We start from the raw sequence: 13,790 nt of genomic DNA, 5'->3' as shown, positions 1-13,790 counted from the left end.
TTTGGTTTCACATCAGACCTCTCTTCCTCACGTCTTTCCTTTGCTCCTTATTGTCCTCAGTTTTTCACTTTATTCTTACAATAAAAAAAAGGAAAGGTGTGGTAGGATGGTTAAGACAAGGCCTGATTACTACAGAAAGAAAACCATTTACTGCTCAGCTCTTCTAAAATGACAGCGACACTCTACCTCAGGAATAAAAAACACAATAGCCGAATCCTGGGACGTGCATGCACAGCGAGGTCACAAGGATACAATGGGAGCCATCCAGAAGAAGCACAGAGATCTGTTACAGACACAAGTTGCGTTTCCACTGACCTTATACTTGCACAAATTGGAATTATGAAAACAAATTCGCTTAATGGAAACAAGGAAATTTTTTGGAAAAGAAAAAAAAGATAAAAAGTTCTTGTGCTACGATAAGGTAGTTTATTGGCCATATTGAAGTTAGTGCATTTTGCAAAACTGCAATGGAAACACTTTTGTCACGTCACACAGGTCATGTGATCAACAGCCGGACGTTACCACCGGCGGAAAAGATGAAGAAGACAACAGGAAGTGGGAGGAGGATGGCGGCGCGCCATGTTTTTTAATGACCTGTCACGTGAACAAACTTATTCACGTGTGATTTTAATTGCTTTTCTTATTTAATGGAAACACAGCAATTGTGAAATTGTGGGTTTTTTCCACCATTAGTAGAATATCGACAAACTTTTGTGCAGATTTGTAATGGAAACGCAGCTACTGACACTAACATAAAGATAATGCTTTCTTCTCCAAAAGGTCTGGGATTTCCCCCTGTTGACCCTTTTGACAAAGCAGAGAGACAACACCATCATTTCCCCTCAGACAGTCCTCCCAATCAGACTCTCAGCCCTGCTATCCAACCTTCCTCTGGGACGCAGCCATACCAGGAATGACAAGTACTCACAGCTTTGGTTTTGGCTTGGTAGGGATCGGAGGACCATCTTTCCCGGGGGATGGAGACAGCTTGCCCTGGCTCGGAGGAGAATCTCGTACGATGTGGGTTTGACTTGAGGGCGTGGCCTGGATGTCTGCTGCTGCCGGTTCTGACAGTGGCAGAGGAGGAGGTGGCGGTGGGAGTGGGGCGTCTTTAGGTAAGCTTGGAGGTGACGGTGGGTGTTGGCCGTTCTGTAGAGGTTCCTGCCCTCTCTCCTTGTCCCCGTCTTCTACCTCTGAGCTAATTTGCACCAGAGGGGCAACGGACGCACTGGGCCACAACTCCAGCTCTTTGACACGGAACGCGTCTAAACCGGGCTGAGGCAGCGCCTTAGGCGGCAACTCCAGGAGGCTGATCTCGGTGGGTGGTGGCGAAGGAGGAGGAGGCGGAGGAGGGAAGGAGGCCGCATCCTCAAATCCTGAACTATCGCCAGACATGCCATTACTTGATGAGTCCTCAGCTGCTGGGGGAAGCAAACAGTGGAAAGTGTTTTGTTTTGTTTTTTTCTTACTTTGATATTTAGTTCTCTCTGGACCTGCACATACCATTACTGAGTGGAAATTGAACACAAACACAGTGAATCACAGCTGGTCTGATATGGGGCGACAGCTGGGTCCAGTCAGGCTGATGCAATCCCTGTTTATTCAGCCTTTCCTTTACACTGTGTGGTGAATCCTGCACTCTACCAACAGCTCTGTTTGTGATAATATACACAGAAATAGTTGTGTCTAGTTTAACTCTTTTTACCTTTTTTCTATACAGACTTAACATAATTAAGTTAAGTCCGAGGAGATGGTCACTGAGATACGTCTTGACAATCGGAGTAAACCCAACCAGCTCGATCTTCAGGAAACAACTACTGAAGTTAGCTGGATTTTAGCATTATAGCCATGCCAAAACTTCCTAAAGATGACTAAAATATCTGAATTTTATTTTAGATGTTCAATCTTCAGTTAAAACCTTCAATTAAGAAATTTAATACACTTACTTCTCTCACTTAAAAATTGAAGGAACCTCCAGACACAGTTTGTGAGTAACGTTTATAATTTCTGAAAACATTGAACTTAATCTTTTTTTCTTTTTTTTTTTTGCCCGACAACCTAAAGAAAGTATATTTGTGGTAATATTAAAGTACTGCTCTTTCTGGGGTTGGACACATTCTGGAAGCTGAACGATATAGCTCTAGAAATCATAAATGTATTGTTCTCTTTGAGGAGATGTTGTGTTGTTACAGATTCCTGACAATAACCTAATTCTGTTACTCAGGTGTGTTGAAAAGATATTTAAAAGCTGCAAGTCAATGAAGGACTGGAGCTTGCATAACCTTTGTGTAAAAAAATCATTCATTTATGTTCTTTAAATTATTTTTGACCCGGAAGAAAGATGGCATGTGTGTTAGCTAAATTATCACTAGCATTTAGCTTAGCCAGAAGATCGCCTGTGGGATTACATTAACTCTGTGTCATTTGTGTTTTACTGTTTGTTTCAGTAGCTTTAAGACTTTTCTAACATCTATGCTTTAAATGAATGATAAAAAAACAACAATATCCTATCCTTATGTTTATCTTAAAAACTTAACCAAGTGATATAGCTGTTCTTTTAAAAAAACAACAACACCAGAATTAACCTATTATCTATTGAAATCTGTTATGGAAGCTTGAATTTTTTTTTTTTTTTTTTTAATGACTTTACAGCACCTTAAACCAGAAAATGGAAAAGGAAAGAAGTACAATTATTAAAGTTTTTTTTTTTTTTTTTTTTGCTCTGTTCAATTTCTCTGTACTTTACCTTGTAAATTAATTTAATTAAACAGACACCACATCTCATGGTACGGTTTTGCCCCTGTGAAGTTTGACCATCTCTTTGATTGTGCGCTGGACGCACCTGGATTCACGATCAGCTGGGCCGTGCTGCTGACGGAGCCAAAAGCGTTAGACGCCTTGCAGAAGAACAGACCTCCATCCTCTGGAAAAGCCTCGGCGATCACCAAGGTGCAGATCTCCTCTGAAATAAATCATCGCCGCCATAAGTACATTTGTTTGTAAAGAGGTCAGAGAAATACGACAAGACGACGGCCGAGTGACACAGAAATGACAAGGATGATGGTTATCTGAGGTAGACTGATGAGTCAGACGAACAGAGTGTAGAAGACAAGCTAGCAGACAGACACACAGATGTTTGGGGATGTCTCTCTGACTCACAGCCCGAGTTAAACATGGAGTCACACAGGTGGGAAATATGTGATTTAACGTTATTAATAGATGGGACTCCCTTTTGACTGCAGCGATACAATGTCGTCATGATGAAATCAAGAGTAAATCCCCAGACAAAGCTGCCAGTCCATTGCTTATTTAACCGGGACGTGTTAAACATGAACGTAGCTGCAAGCGCCTGAGGCAACGTACCTGCCTCAGCTGCAGACCGAGGCTCTGATGTGTTCAGTCAGCGCAGGAGAGGAGAAAAAAAACCCAAACTATCAGTCAGCACACGTCTGAAAGTTACTGAGCTTCGTCAAGCTTGGAAATGTCTCACTTTTTTGTAGAATCCTGAAATCGGGTGAGTCCAGAATCTCGTTCCCCTGCCGGTACCATTGGACCTGGAGGGGAGGGCTTCCACGGACCCTGCACTCCAGAACCACCACCTGGCCCTCTGAGGCCTGGACGTCCTGCAGGAGCTGCAGGGGAGGAGGCCACAGTCGAAGATTGGAAAGGGAGAAGCAATAAGAGAAAGACACCGATGAGTGAAGGATGACGAGCACATCTCTAATTAAGATACGTCTGTTATAGAGGAGAAACATGACAAGGAGGGAGGATGAGGGCTATAAAACTCATACAAAAAATTGAAATTGGGGCCACTCAAAACCAAAAAAAAACAACCACCCACTATTATATAACTCCCCTCCTGTTGGACATTACAGTCCATCTAGAAGTTTTTGAGAACCGTCCACATTTTTCTCATCATGCCCTTTGCTTGTTCCAAAAGGAATATTCTCACCACACATTTTTCACAATGACAAAGCAAAAGCAGGTGTTTGGAAGGTTTTGTTAATCCGTTACATAAATATAGAAATTCAGATGCTTTTGTTAGGCCTTGATTAAACCCGTACGTCTCTTTGGGGAATGAACCTGTGTGCTTGATGTGAATTTTGTAAGCTTTTGTTTCCCCGTTCTTTCAGACGTGAACAGTCAAGAAAAAGCAGATTAGGGAAGTCTTTTTAAGTCTCTCCACAGATGCTCCATGGTTCAGCAACTTTCTTTTTAAAGCTTTTGAAAGTTTTCAGCTAAATGTTTGCTTGACACGCAAGGCCAACGATGTATAATTGGGAGTCTGTCCTTGTTTGCTGAGGTGCAGAGGAAAGTCTGAACATAGTCCGAGTTTAAAGTGTGTAGGAAATCATTAATAGCCACGGACAACTGTTTGTTTATAGTAAGAAACTCCTGTCATGATGTGGTGTGGTGGACCCAAAAGCAGCACGTAAAGACGTGGTGCGGTTTAGAAAATTTAATTAACAAAATCAGAGTCCAACTTACAAAAAATGAACATCCAAGGGAAACGCAAAAACAAACCAAAGCAAATCCAAAACTGAGACACGAAGCGATACTAAGGAACACGGGCACTGTAAGGGGGATGATGAGCATGGAGATAAGCAGGGTAACAAGACAGACTGGGGCAGGAGAGCTTAAATACTGGCAGGTAATAAATGGAACAATGGACCTAATGAGATAACTGATTGCAGGTGTGAGTAGTTGGCACAGGAGCTAGCTGAGGGGCGGGGAGAAGATGGTACTGGTACACAAAGGAAATATAGTGGGAAAAACAGGGAGGAAACAACAGGGAGCTGAAAATACTTCTAAAACTAAAGGAATACTAATAGTAAAGAAAATCTGATAAACTAGAAGGCAAAAAGGCATGAGGGAAAAACATAAACAAACCTAAACAGAAAGAATGCTGATCTAACAATATGAACTAAGGACGTAGAGCTAGAAGGACTAAACAAACAAATAACTTAACTAGAATTGCTAAAGAAGGATGGACATAGATTCAGACAAAAGGCAAACTAAACCTAAAGAGAAAAAATAAAAAAAAAGCTATAAACACTACTGGGAAAAATTAGAAGGACTTAAGAAATAACTTAACTGGAACTACTAAAGAAAGGTAAACTGATGAAAAATAACTCAGAAATAAACATTACTAGAAACACTACAGGGAGGCTGAAATAAGGAATAACTAGGAGGATTAAATAAAAATAAACTATAATCACTAAAGAAAGCTTGACATATACTCAGACATAGAAGAATAACAGAACCTAAAGAATAAATCTAACTAGAAACCCAATGAAGAACTGAAAATAAGGAAGACAAGGCAATTGTAATCACACTAAATAACCTCAAAGAATAAAACTGAAATGACCATGAAGGGCTAACCTAAAGTTAACTAAAACATAATGCTACCAAACCCAAAAACCCAGAGTCCTGACACTAACAACGAACGTCTCGCCGTTTTCCCAAAGCTGCTACAAGGTTCCCATCATGCTCAGATTACCATCTGCTCTTAAAGAATCAGGAAATTCTCTTGGATTCAGTTCAGACTTTGGAGATATGATCGTCTCCACATCAAAGTAAGGCTTTAAATAACTTCTCAAACATGTTTTTTAATCAAGCCAAATTGATTCAAGGTCCAATTTAGCCATTGCAGTTTTCTAAGGACTCAAGCCACTGTCTTCTTGAAATATAAACTGCCTGGGGAAACTCTGAAAAATAATGATTGTCGTGGTGATTTCCTTTGATTTATAGGGATCCAATTTTTTAATTATTTTTTTCAAAGCAATTTTTTTTTAGAAACAGATGTTATGAAGTGCTTTTCTGATTATACGGAAAATAAAATCAGAAGCTAGCAAACAGAACAGTCAATAAATTCGAATGAGATCATTTCACACAACAAAGGGGGTCATAAAAATCGGCTATAGGAAAAGTTTGAAAACAGGAAACTCCAACATCGTAAAACTGGTTCCTGAGGGGCTTTGTAAAGTATTCAGGCCCCTTGGACGTTTTAACATTTTATCACGTCACGTGTATTTTTTATATATTTTATTAAGATCTTATGGACCAACAGAGACCGATGCATAGCTTTGAAGTTCAGAGAAAACGATACACGTTTTACTAAAAAAAAAAATATATATATAAACTGTGTTGTACATTTACATTAAACATTTGCACATCTAAAGACTGGAACTTATTAGATGGAGAGCATTTGTAAATGTCAGTTTTCAACTTTTCCCAATTAAATTATGGTCAGGACTTTGACTGGGCCATTTAATCATATAAATATAAATCTGGTTGTATGTTTTGGTTCATTGTACAAAACATACTAGATACATCAATCTAGTATTCATTTTCTGCAGCTTCTAAGTTTTTTTTTTTTAGTCAATAAATTCTGACAGTTCCTCGTCTTCATAAAAAAAACAAAAATGCATGCCACACTTTTCTTTTATAATATTATTTTTAGGTTAACATGTATCATCTTCAACCCACTTCACATTTGTGTGTTGCATTACCTTGTCTCTGTCTGCTGCAGAAAATCCTCATAGAATGCATAGTTTGTGAGAAAATGAAGGAAAAATCAAGTGTTCCTGCACAAGTACTCTCAATCTATAAAGTCGGATGAATGCACGAACTGCGACAATGAACCCTCAGCCTCGGTGGGCTCGCATGGACCTGGGAACTTCTCATTCTGCGCTTTCAGCACAGACACATTTAAAAGAAGGTTCACAAGAGAAACATGCCTCATGGGTCAGTGGGGACGGGTGCTGACCAACGGGGGAATGTCGTGATTAAAGTCTGGCAGCGGTTTGAAAGGAGTTCGATGTGGGGGTGAAGGAAAAACAAATGTCCTTTACTAATGAAGTGGGAAATGATTTAGGGCCTGACAGGCTGAATGAAAGTGAAGGGGGCCTGACCCGTGTGGGCTTGGCAGGACTGTTTGAAGCTTTGCCTCAGCCCGTCTCAGTTCGGCTATCATAAGACCCGCAGCCTGAGGGAGGAGGAAGAGGAGGAGGAGGAGGAGGAGACAGCAGAGAGCTGGATTGTCTGAACCAGAAAAGTCTCTGTTTTATTGGACCCCCACTGGTGGAAGCCACAGCAGTTATTATGGGATGTCTGAGGACATTTATGGATACATCTGTGGATGGATTGCCTGGACGAGGTGCCATGTACAAGCATGGAGGAGTCCTTTCATGGTTCAGGTTATACTGTAGTCACACAGTTTAATTTAAAGGGGCAATATTATGTATTTTCCATCCATATAATGCCATAACTAAGTTACCTTCAGTTTTGTAACAATGCTATACAAATCAAATATGACTCAAAAGAAATTTCAATTTGTAACTTAACGATTTCAAATTGGGCCTCTGTCTCTTTAAAAACTCCTGCTCTTTCTAAAACTCCGCCTTCAGGATGTTCATCACAACATGGCTTCCCTATTAAACTTTACCATTGTTATTACCAACATTGCACTGAGAAGTAGCTCATATAATGAGTTCTGCAGGTGTGCAGCTCCAACAGGTGTTTGCCATTTGCTGCTGGCTAGTCTGAAGGAGCTGGAGTGTTTTGCACAGCTGAATGGTTACCATGAGAGATTAAAGGATTTCTCCAACATGCATGAAAGATTTAAGGCAACACTCCAGGTTTGTTTTTGATGAGAGAATAATGTCATAAATAAATCTTAAGAGGAATTTTATTGATTAAGGGAATACAAATGCATGCCACACTTTTCAGGTTTTTATTTTAAAAAAAAAACCATGTTTCCTGTTCTTTCCACTTTATAAGCAATTACTTTGTGTTGGCCTATTTATCGCACAAAATCCTTATAAAACACAGTGAAGTTTGGGTTTGGAGCACTTTACATTTATTCAAGCGTACCTTTGTGAACAGTGGAGGGCCTGACGACTCACCACCATGCAGTGCAGACACAGGGCTCTGCATCTAGAAGACAACACACACACACATGAGAGAGAGGAAGACATTTTTTTTAATATTTTTGAAGGTTTACGATCGCGGCTGGTTTGGGATCCTACCCGCTGTGGGTGCTGAGACATGGACTGGACCAGGGCTGAGCGATGAGGAAGCACCTCTGGGGTTTTGGGTGATGATGAGCGTATTGTTAAGGACATCGAAGTGGTCTTTCTCTGCGCCCTGTAAGATGGAGAAGGAGGGAACACTTGAAGGAAATGTAAACAAAATTTAGCCAAGAATCCTTGAAAGGCAGGGGAATAATCAAAAACATTTGGAGTAAAGTGATTCTGCTCTGCCGGACTGGAAAGAATACATTCTTATCAAGATGCTTTATTTTGGTTTTTAGAAAAGGGTCGTATGAAGCAGCTTGAGCTTCAAGAAATGGAAGAAACATACATGTAGGCAGTGAAGTGCAGATAAGAGGTTAAAGTCTGGAGGTAAGTAGAGGCATAGAATGACACGGTGCTTCTTTTTCATATTAACCCCCTTGGACCTTTTATTAGAGGAATGCGTCCCACGTTCTGGGTCAGGCTTAAGGCTCTTTAAAGGCCTGGATAAAGAGAAGCAGACAGTAGACTACTGGCTGCTGCAGGGCTCAGTTGACCCTTCCTGGGGTTCGGCGTTCACCGCAGGGTCGTGAGGTCACAAGAGGCGGTGCAGAAACACACGTACTGAGGCATGGCTCCTGATCTTGACTTTGACGCTGTTCCTTCTCCCTCTGAGTCTGATGATGAAGCCCCTGTGAGTGGACGGAAACAAAAGCAGAGGCCAGTTTTGTAACTTTATAGAGAACCTTTAAATAACTTGCAGAAGATCTTCTTTGCTGCTATTGAAGGCCACAAGGACACAAACAATTTGCTGCATATTCCATGTATAATTTGTCAAACCGGTCTTATTTAATATTCTTTCTTTAGTGAGGCAGTGTCAAACTCATTTTCGTTTTGGGCCAAATCCAGATAGTGATAAAACCTTGTTGACAACCTGTTAAAATATCAATGAATTCTTGAAATTAAATAATATTATTGAACATATTTTCAGTCCCTCCAGGATTCTTTTTGTGATTTTTTTAAACAATTGAAATCAGAGCGTTTGTGGTACTAATTTGGAAATATTTGCACATATTTATGACGGTAAAAGCGACTTTTTACAACCCGCCGTATAGATGATATTAAGGCTGAGGCAGCTGTTTAGTACAAGTAAGAAAGTTTTGGACCAATTATGTATTAGCGCAACAAAGTACGGGGATTTGTTGATTTTGCATGAATTTCCACAATGATTCTCAAGAAACTGGAGGGACTGGTTGATATGATCTGACAGAAAACAGATAAAAACTGCATTGATTTGATTGATAACATGACATTTAAGCACACTCAGTGTTAAATGTAGAACCTAGAGGGCCACATAAAAAGGTATGACGAGCCAGATTTGGCCCACGGGCCTTGAGTTTGACACACGTACTTTAGTGTACTCATTCTGGTGCACAAAAACTAAAAAGGAAGAGAGGTTAAAAAACCAAAACAAAGAAAAAACTCCTGCTCATTATAGGCAAACAAGCGACATTTAGGATTATGTTACAGAGCAGTTCAATAATTATTATGTCAGGTCCATTTGTGAAAACTTCCCCCAGCAGCTGTGAATATTTACATGAGAGCAGCAGCTTGAATGCCTGACCTTCGATGTAAACCTCGGCGGAGGTATTATCTGCTCCCAGGCTGTTGGACGCCACGCAGGTGTAACGTCCCGTGTCGTCCTCGAAGGCTTCGGCGATCACCAGCGTGTGAAGGTCTCCTTCCCTCCAGATCTGAATGTCAGGGGAGTTCTGCAGCTCGCGGCCTTCACAGAACCACCTGCAGGGAGGGGAGCACCTGGATTACATCAACCAGCAACATTTTGATATACTTATTTCATTTATTACAAAAGCAAAGCTGCAGTGGTGGTAAGGATTTTCTGCTTTCAGCTTAAATCTTTTCAAAAGTGCAAATTGTTTCTTAAAGCTGCAGCATGTAGCTTTTATAAAGAAATATGTTTTTTTACATATTTGTTAATCAAATATGTAAAAATTTTACTATACTGTCGTGACAGTGTAAAAAGAGACAGATAAACTGTGAAAAAAATAAAACATTGAGCTCCTGTACCTCCTTCCTGAGATACTATTGAAGAAAAGCAGAGCCAATCGGAGCCAGGAGGCGGGTCTTCGCACTATCAGCCTTTTGACTGAGCTCCTAAATGTCTCACATATTATTTGTCTCATATCAAACTGTCACAGCATAGCGACAGTTTCAACAAATATGTAAAACATATATATTTGTAAATAAAAAGTTATATACTGCAGCTTTAAATAATTCAGCCAAACTGGTTTCTACTTTTCTACTCCAAATGTGATGGATGTCTCCTAATCAACTTCACGTGAATATCTACATATCCCCACTCCCCACCCCACACACACACACACACACCTCCACACACCTGCTGGGCATGTATGAGTTTCCATATCTTCCAAAACATCAGCCACCCTGAGGCGCTGACAAGCCGCTCTGTTATGGGAAGCAGGAACACCCTCTGCCCTCTTTCCAATCAAAGCGCTGTGAGCCCTGAACAGCTCTCCCTGGGGAGCAGAGGAGCAGCCTTCGCTTCATCTTGGACTTGAGGTGGATAAGAGAGAGCCTCCAACTCCACCAGCTTTGTCTGTTTCATCTCTCTTCACAGGGTCAGGATTAAAGCAGGGCTCAAAGTCAGTGCCACCACATCAAGCCCAAGATCAAACCGTGATGATCCACTCAACTATTTCCTTGTATACATTAGTTCTCCGAGACCACATTCTGAGACTTTGATCCATAGCAACGTCTTAATCTATTTAAAAGTGTTTTCCAAACATTCAAAGCGTCGACTCTCCGCTGACACACCACTAACAGCGTCAGCACGCCGCTAAATGATAAGCGATATAAATTCTCTTTCACCTCTTGGCCTGCGAATCGTCAGAGGGAGGCACAGGAATTCCCAAAACGCCGGAAGAACAGCTGTTTCACAAACCCAGAGCCATGACCTGAAGGCATTCCTGCTGTCTCAGAGAGCTGCATAATTTCCAACAACCCGCCGCATGGCCGTAATTTCACTTTTCACAACCCGATGTGTCAGTTGGACGGCCCGCTGACTCGTCTTCCAGACAGCAATCAATCAGTTCGCGCATCCAGACAATAGTTCATAGTTGGTGAATTTACGACTGAGCTGATTGACGTGGGCGGAAACTGTGATATGGAAAAGTGAATGAAAGAGCATGAGTAAGGAAAAGTCAGACATAAAAAATGATGATTGGTGAGATACTGCAGACAAAGTGACAGGAGTGCAAAGTATACACAGATACTGAGCGTTTTCACATCACTAGCAAAATCTTCTTCTTATTATTCTATACAGTACTCAAAGTAGTGTATAAATGCAAATTTTTTATATTTTTACAAATAAATATCCAAATCTTATCCAAAAAACGCCCCCTGCTCTGTAGTATAGCTCATTTGCAAAATAAATTTCTGCCGGCTCTTTTTTTTTTTTACAAAATTCAGTCAGACTAGATGAAACAGATTTTTTCAAATCTTACTGCAGATTGTCGATTGGATTCTGGTCTTTGCTTTGACTATATGCAAGATCTGGGTGCAGCGATCAACTCAAACCTGAACTTTCAGAAACACATAGAGACATTTACAAAGTCGACCTACTATCAGCTGAAGAACATTTCAAGGATTTCTAACAAGAGCTACAGTAACTCATCTATGCTGGTCAAAAAAAAAAATCAATCCTCCAGCTGCAGCTGATCCAAACGCTGCTGTTTGTGTTCTCACTAAAACCAGGAAGATAGAGCACATCACCCAGTTCTTAAGTCCTTACTCTGGCTCCCTGTAACCCAGATAATAGACTTTTAAATATTGTTGTTAGTTTATAAATTATTAAACAGCTTGGCACCAAAATACATAAAATATCTGTTGTTATGGTGTCGACCTTCCAGTCTACTTAGATCTTCTGGTTCTGCTCTGCATCCCCAGAGTCAAACATGGAGAAGCAGCATTCAGCTTCTATGCACCAGAAAACTGCAAAACAGCTGAAACACTGAGTTCCTTTAAATCCAGAATAAAACCCCACCTTTTTAGAGTTGCTTTTGAAGCATAACAAATGGAATATTGATCAATATTTTCATGTGCATTGATGATATTGATTGTGGAATTTGACAAAATTATTGCTTGTTTAATAATTCATGATTACTGCATTATGTTTTTATTATGTATATCACTTTGAACTGCTTGTTGGTGAAATGTGCTATTCAAATAAACGTGATTTGACTAGGCCATGCTAACACAGGATGATTTGCTCTAAACCACTCCAATGTAGCTCTGGCTCTCTGTTTAGGGTCATTTTTCTGCTTCAAGGTGAAATTCCACCTCAGCTTTAAGGCCTCTGCAACATCTAACTGATTTAATTTTTGTTTGTTTAGCTTCATCCATCTTCTCATCAACTCTGACCAGCTTGCTAAATGAAAATACGATGCTGCCACCACCACATTACACATTACAGGGGGCTTGTGTGTTCAGGGTGATGTGCAAAATTAGTTTTCTTTCACATTTAGGGTTTTGTCTGTGGTCATTTTGCTTTTCTCCATTCAGAGCACTTTCTTCTGCACCGCTTGTGACGAACAGCGAAAAGGACTCCTTACGGCTTTCTGTCAGAAATGGCGGCCAAAGTGACTTTACTTTAAAGGCTTTATTAAGTGAACTGTTTAGTGCACAGGTAGCTACTATCATGTGTCACTTATCATATATTATGATGTCTTGTGAGTCGGAGAGCGTACAGTGATATGAAAACAATGTGCAACACGACACTCACTTCAAATTCTGCTTCCTAATTAAGACCAGCCCATGGCTGACAGTGAAATAAAGATTCCCCCCCCCACCAAACAATATCCCTGTGTGGTTTTTAAATCCATTTTCCGGGATTATAACCAGCTGGGGAAAAGTGAAAACAACGTGCTTGCGTGACTCTTGTGTCTGCTGGGGCTTAACTCCTGAAAGCCAGGTTGTTTAGGTTAATTAAATATCTCTACAGTCTGCGAGCAATATTAAGAAATTGTTAACTGTGGTCTTTGCAACAAATGCAAAGGGTGCGAAGAAGCTTGTTTAATATAAATCCTCTAAAATTGTGTTTTAAGTTGCACTAAAAACAAGCAGGGTTTGATGCGTCATTCAAACCGTAAGTAAAGTCTGATGGAGTTACTGGGGATCAGAGGGCATTACAGGCGGAGGGAGGTGGTTGCTCAGACCGGTATGATTCTTTGCTCTGAATCAACCCAGACATGAAATCTGACAGACAGCGCCTCACAAACGTTTCAAATCCTGTCAACTTTTTCACGTTAGACCATCAAAATTCAATGCATTTTACACTGTGAAGTGTATCATATTAATGATGTATTAAGCCTATACAGTATAACGCTACAGGGTATTTTTCATTTACAGGGACAATGAGGCTGGTGAGAGTTGATGGGAAAATAGACGAAGCTAAATACAGGGCAATCCAGGAAGAAAACCGGTCAGAAGCAGCAAATGGTTTGACAGTAAAAGAGAGAGAGAGAGACTGACTACACAGAAGGACAACAAGGCAAGGATTTAGATTAAAGTAATCTCATGTGTTAACAAAGTCCAGGCCCAAACAGAAAAACCTAAGATCAGGGTTTCTGTAGTTAAGTTTGAAAATTGCCGTTCACAAACTCTTCCTCTAATCTAGCTGAGTTTAAGCTGTTTTGCAAATAAGACCAAGCAAGAATTTCAGTCTCTGAAAGTGCA

The 13,790-nt window shown here is 40.5% G+C and overlaps 1 protein-coding gene across 4 annotated transcripts in view; it reads right to left on the bottom strand.

Annotated features, from left to right (window-relative positions):
* palld (palladin, cytoskeletal associated protein) overlaps positions 1–13,790 on the bottom strand; it is a 72,290-nt gene that overhangs the window by 35,055 nt on the left and 23,445 nt on the right. For 3 of the 4 annotated variants that reach the window (XM_023339096.1, XM_023339098.1, XM_023339099.1), the window contains exons 3-10: positions 9,640–9,815; positions 8,641–8,707; positions 8,031–8,148; positions 7,876–7,938; positions 3,491–3,632; positions 3,364–3,387; positions 2,843–2,962; positions 929–1,421 (exon numbers count right to left, since the gene is read on the bottom strand). In XM_023339096.1, coding sequence (XP_023194864.1) covers positions 929–1,421; positions 2,843–2,962; positions 3,364–3,387; positions 3,491–3,632; positions 7,876–7,938; positions 8,031–8,148; positions 8,641–8,707; positions 9,640–9,815 — 1,203 coding nt within the window. The remainder of the gene's footprint in view (positions 1–928; positions 1,422–2,842; positions 2,963–3,363; positions 3,388–3,490; positions 3,633–7,875; positions 7,939–8,030; positions 8,149–8,640; positions 8,708–9,639; positions 9,816–13,790) is intronic. The other variant, XM_023339097.1, reaches the window with a different exon arrangement.

Source organism: Xiphophorus maculatus, chromosome 9 (assembly GCF_002775205.1).
Source record: "Xiphophorus maculatus strain JP 163 A chromosome 9, X_maculatus-5.0-male, whole genome shotgun sequence".
NCBI lineage: Eukaryota > Metazoa > Chordata > Actinopteri > Cyprinodontiformes > Poeciliidae > Xiphophorus > Xiphophorus maculatus.
The sequence above is the reverse complement of the archived record's forward strand: the minus strand, read 5'-3'. Positions and strand labels throughout refer to the sequence as shown.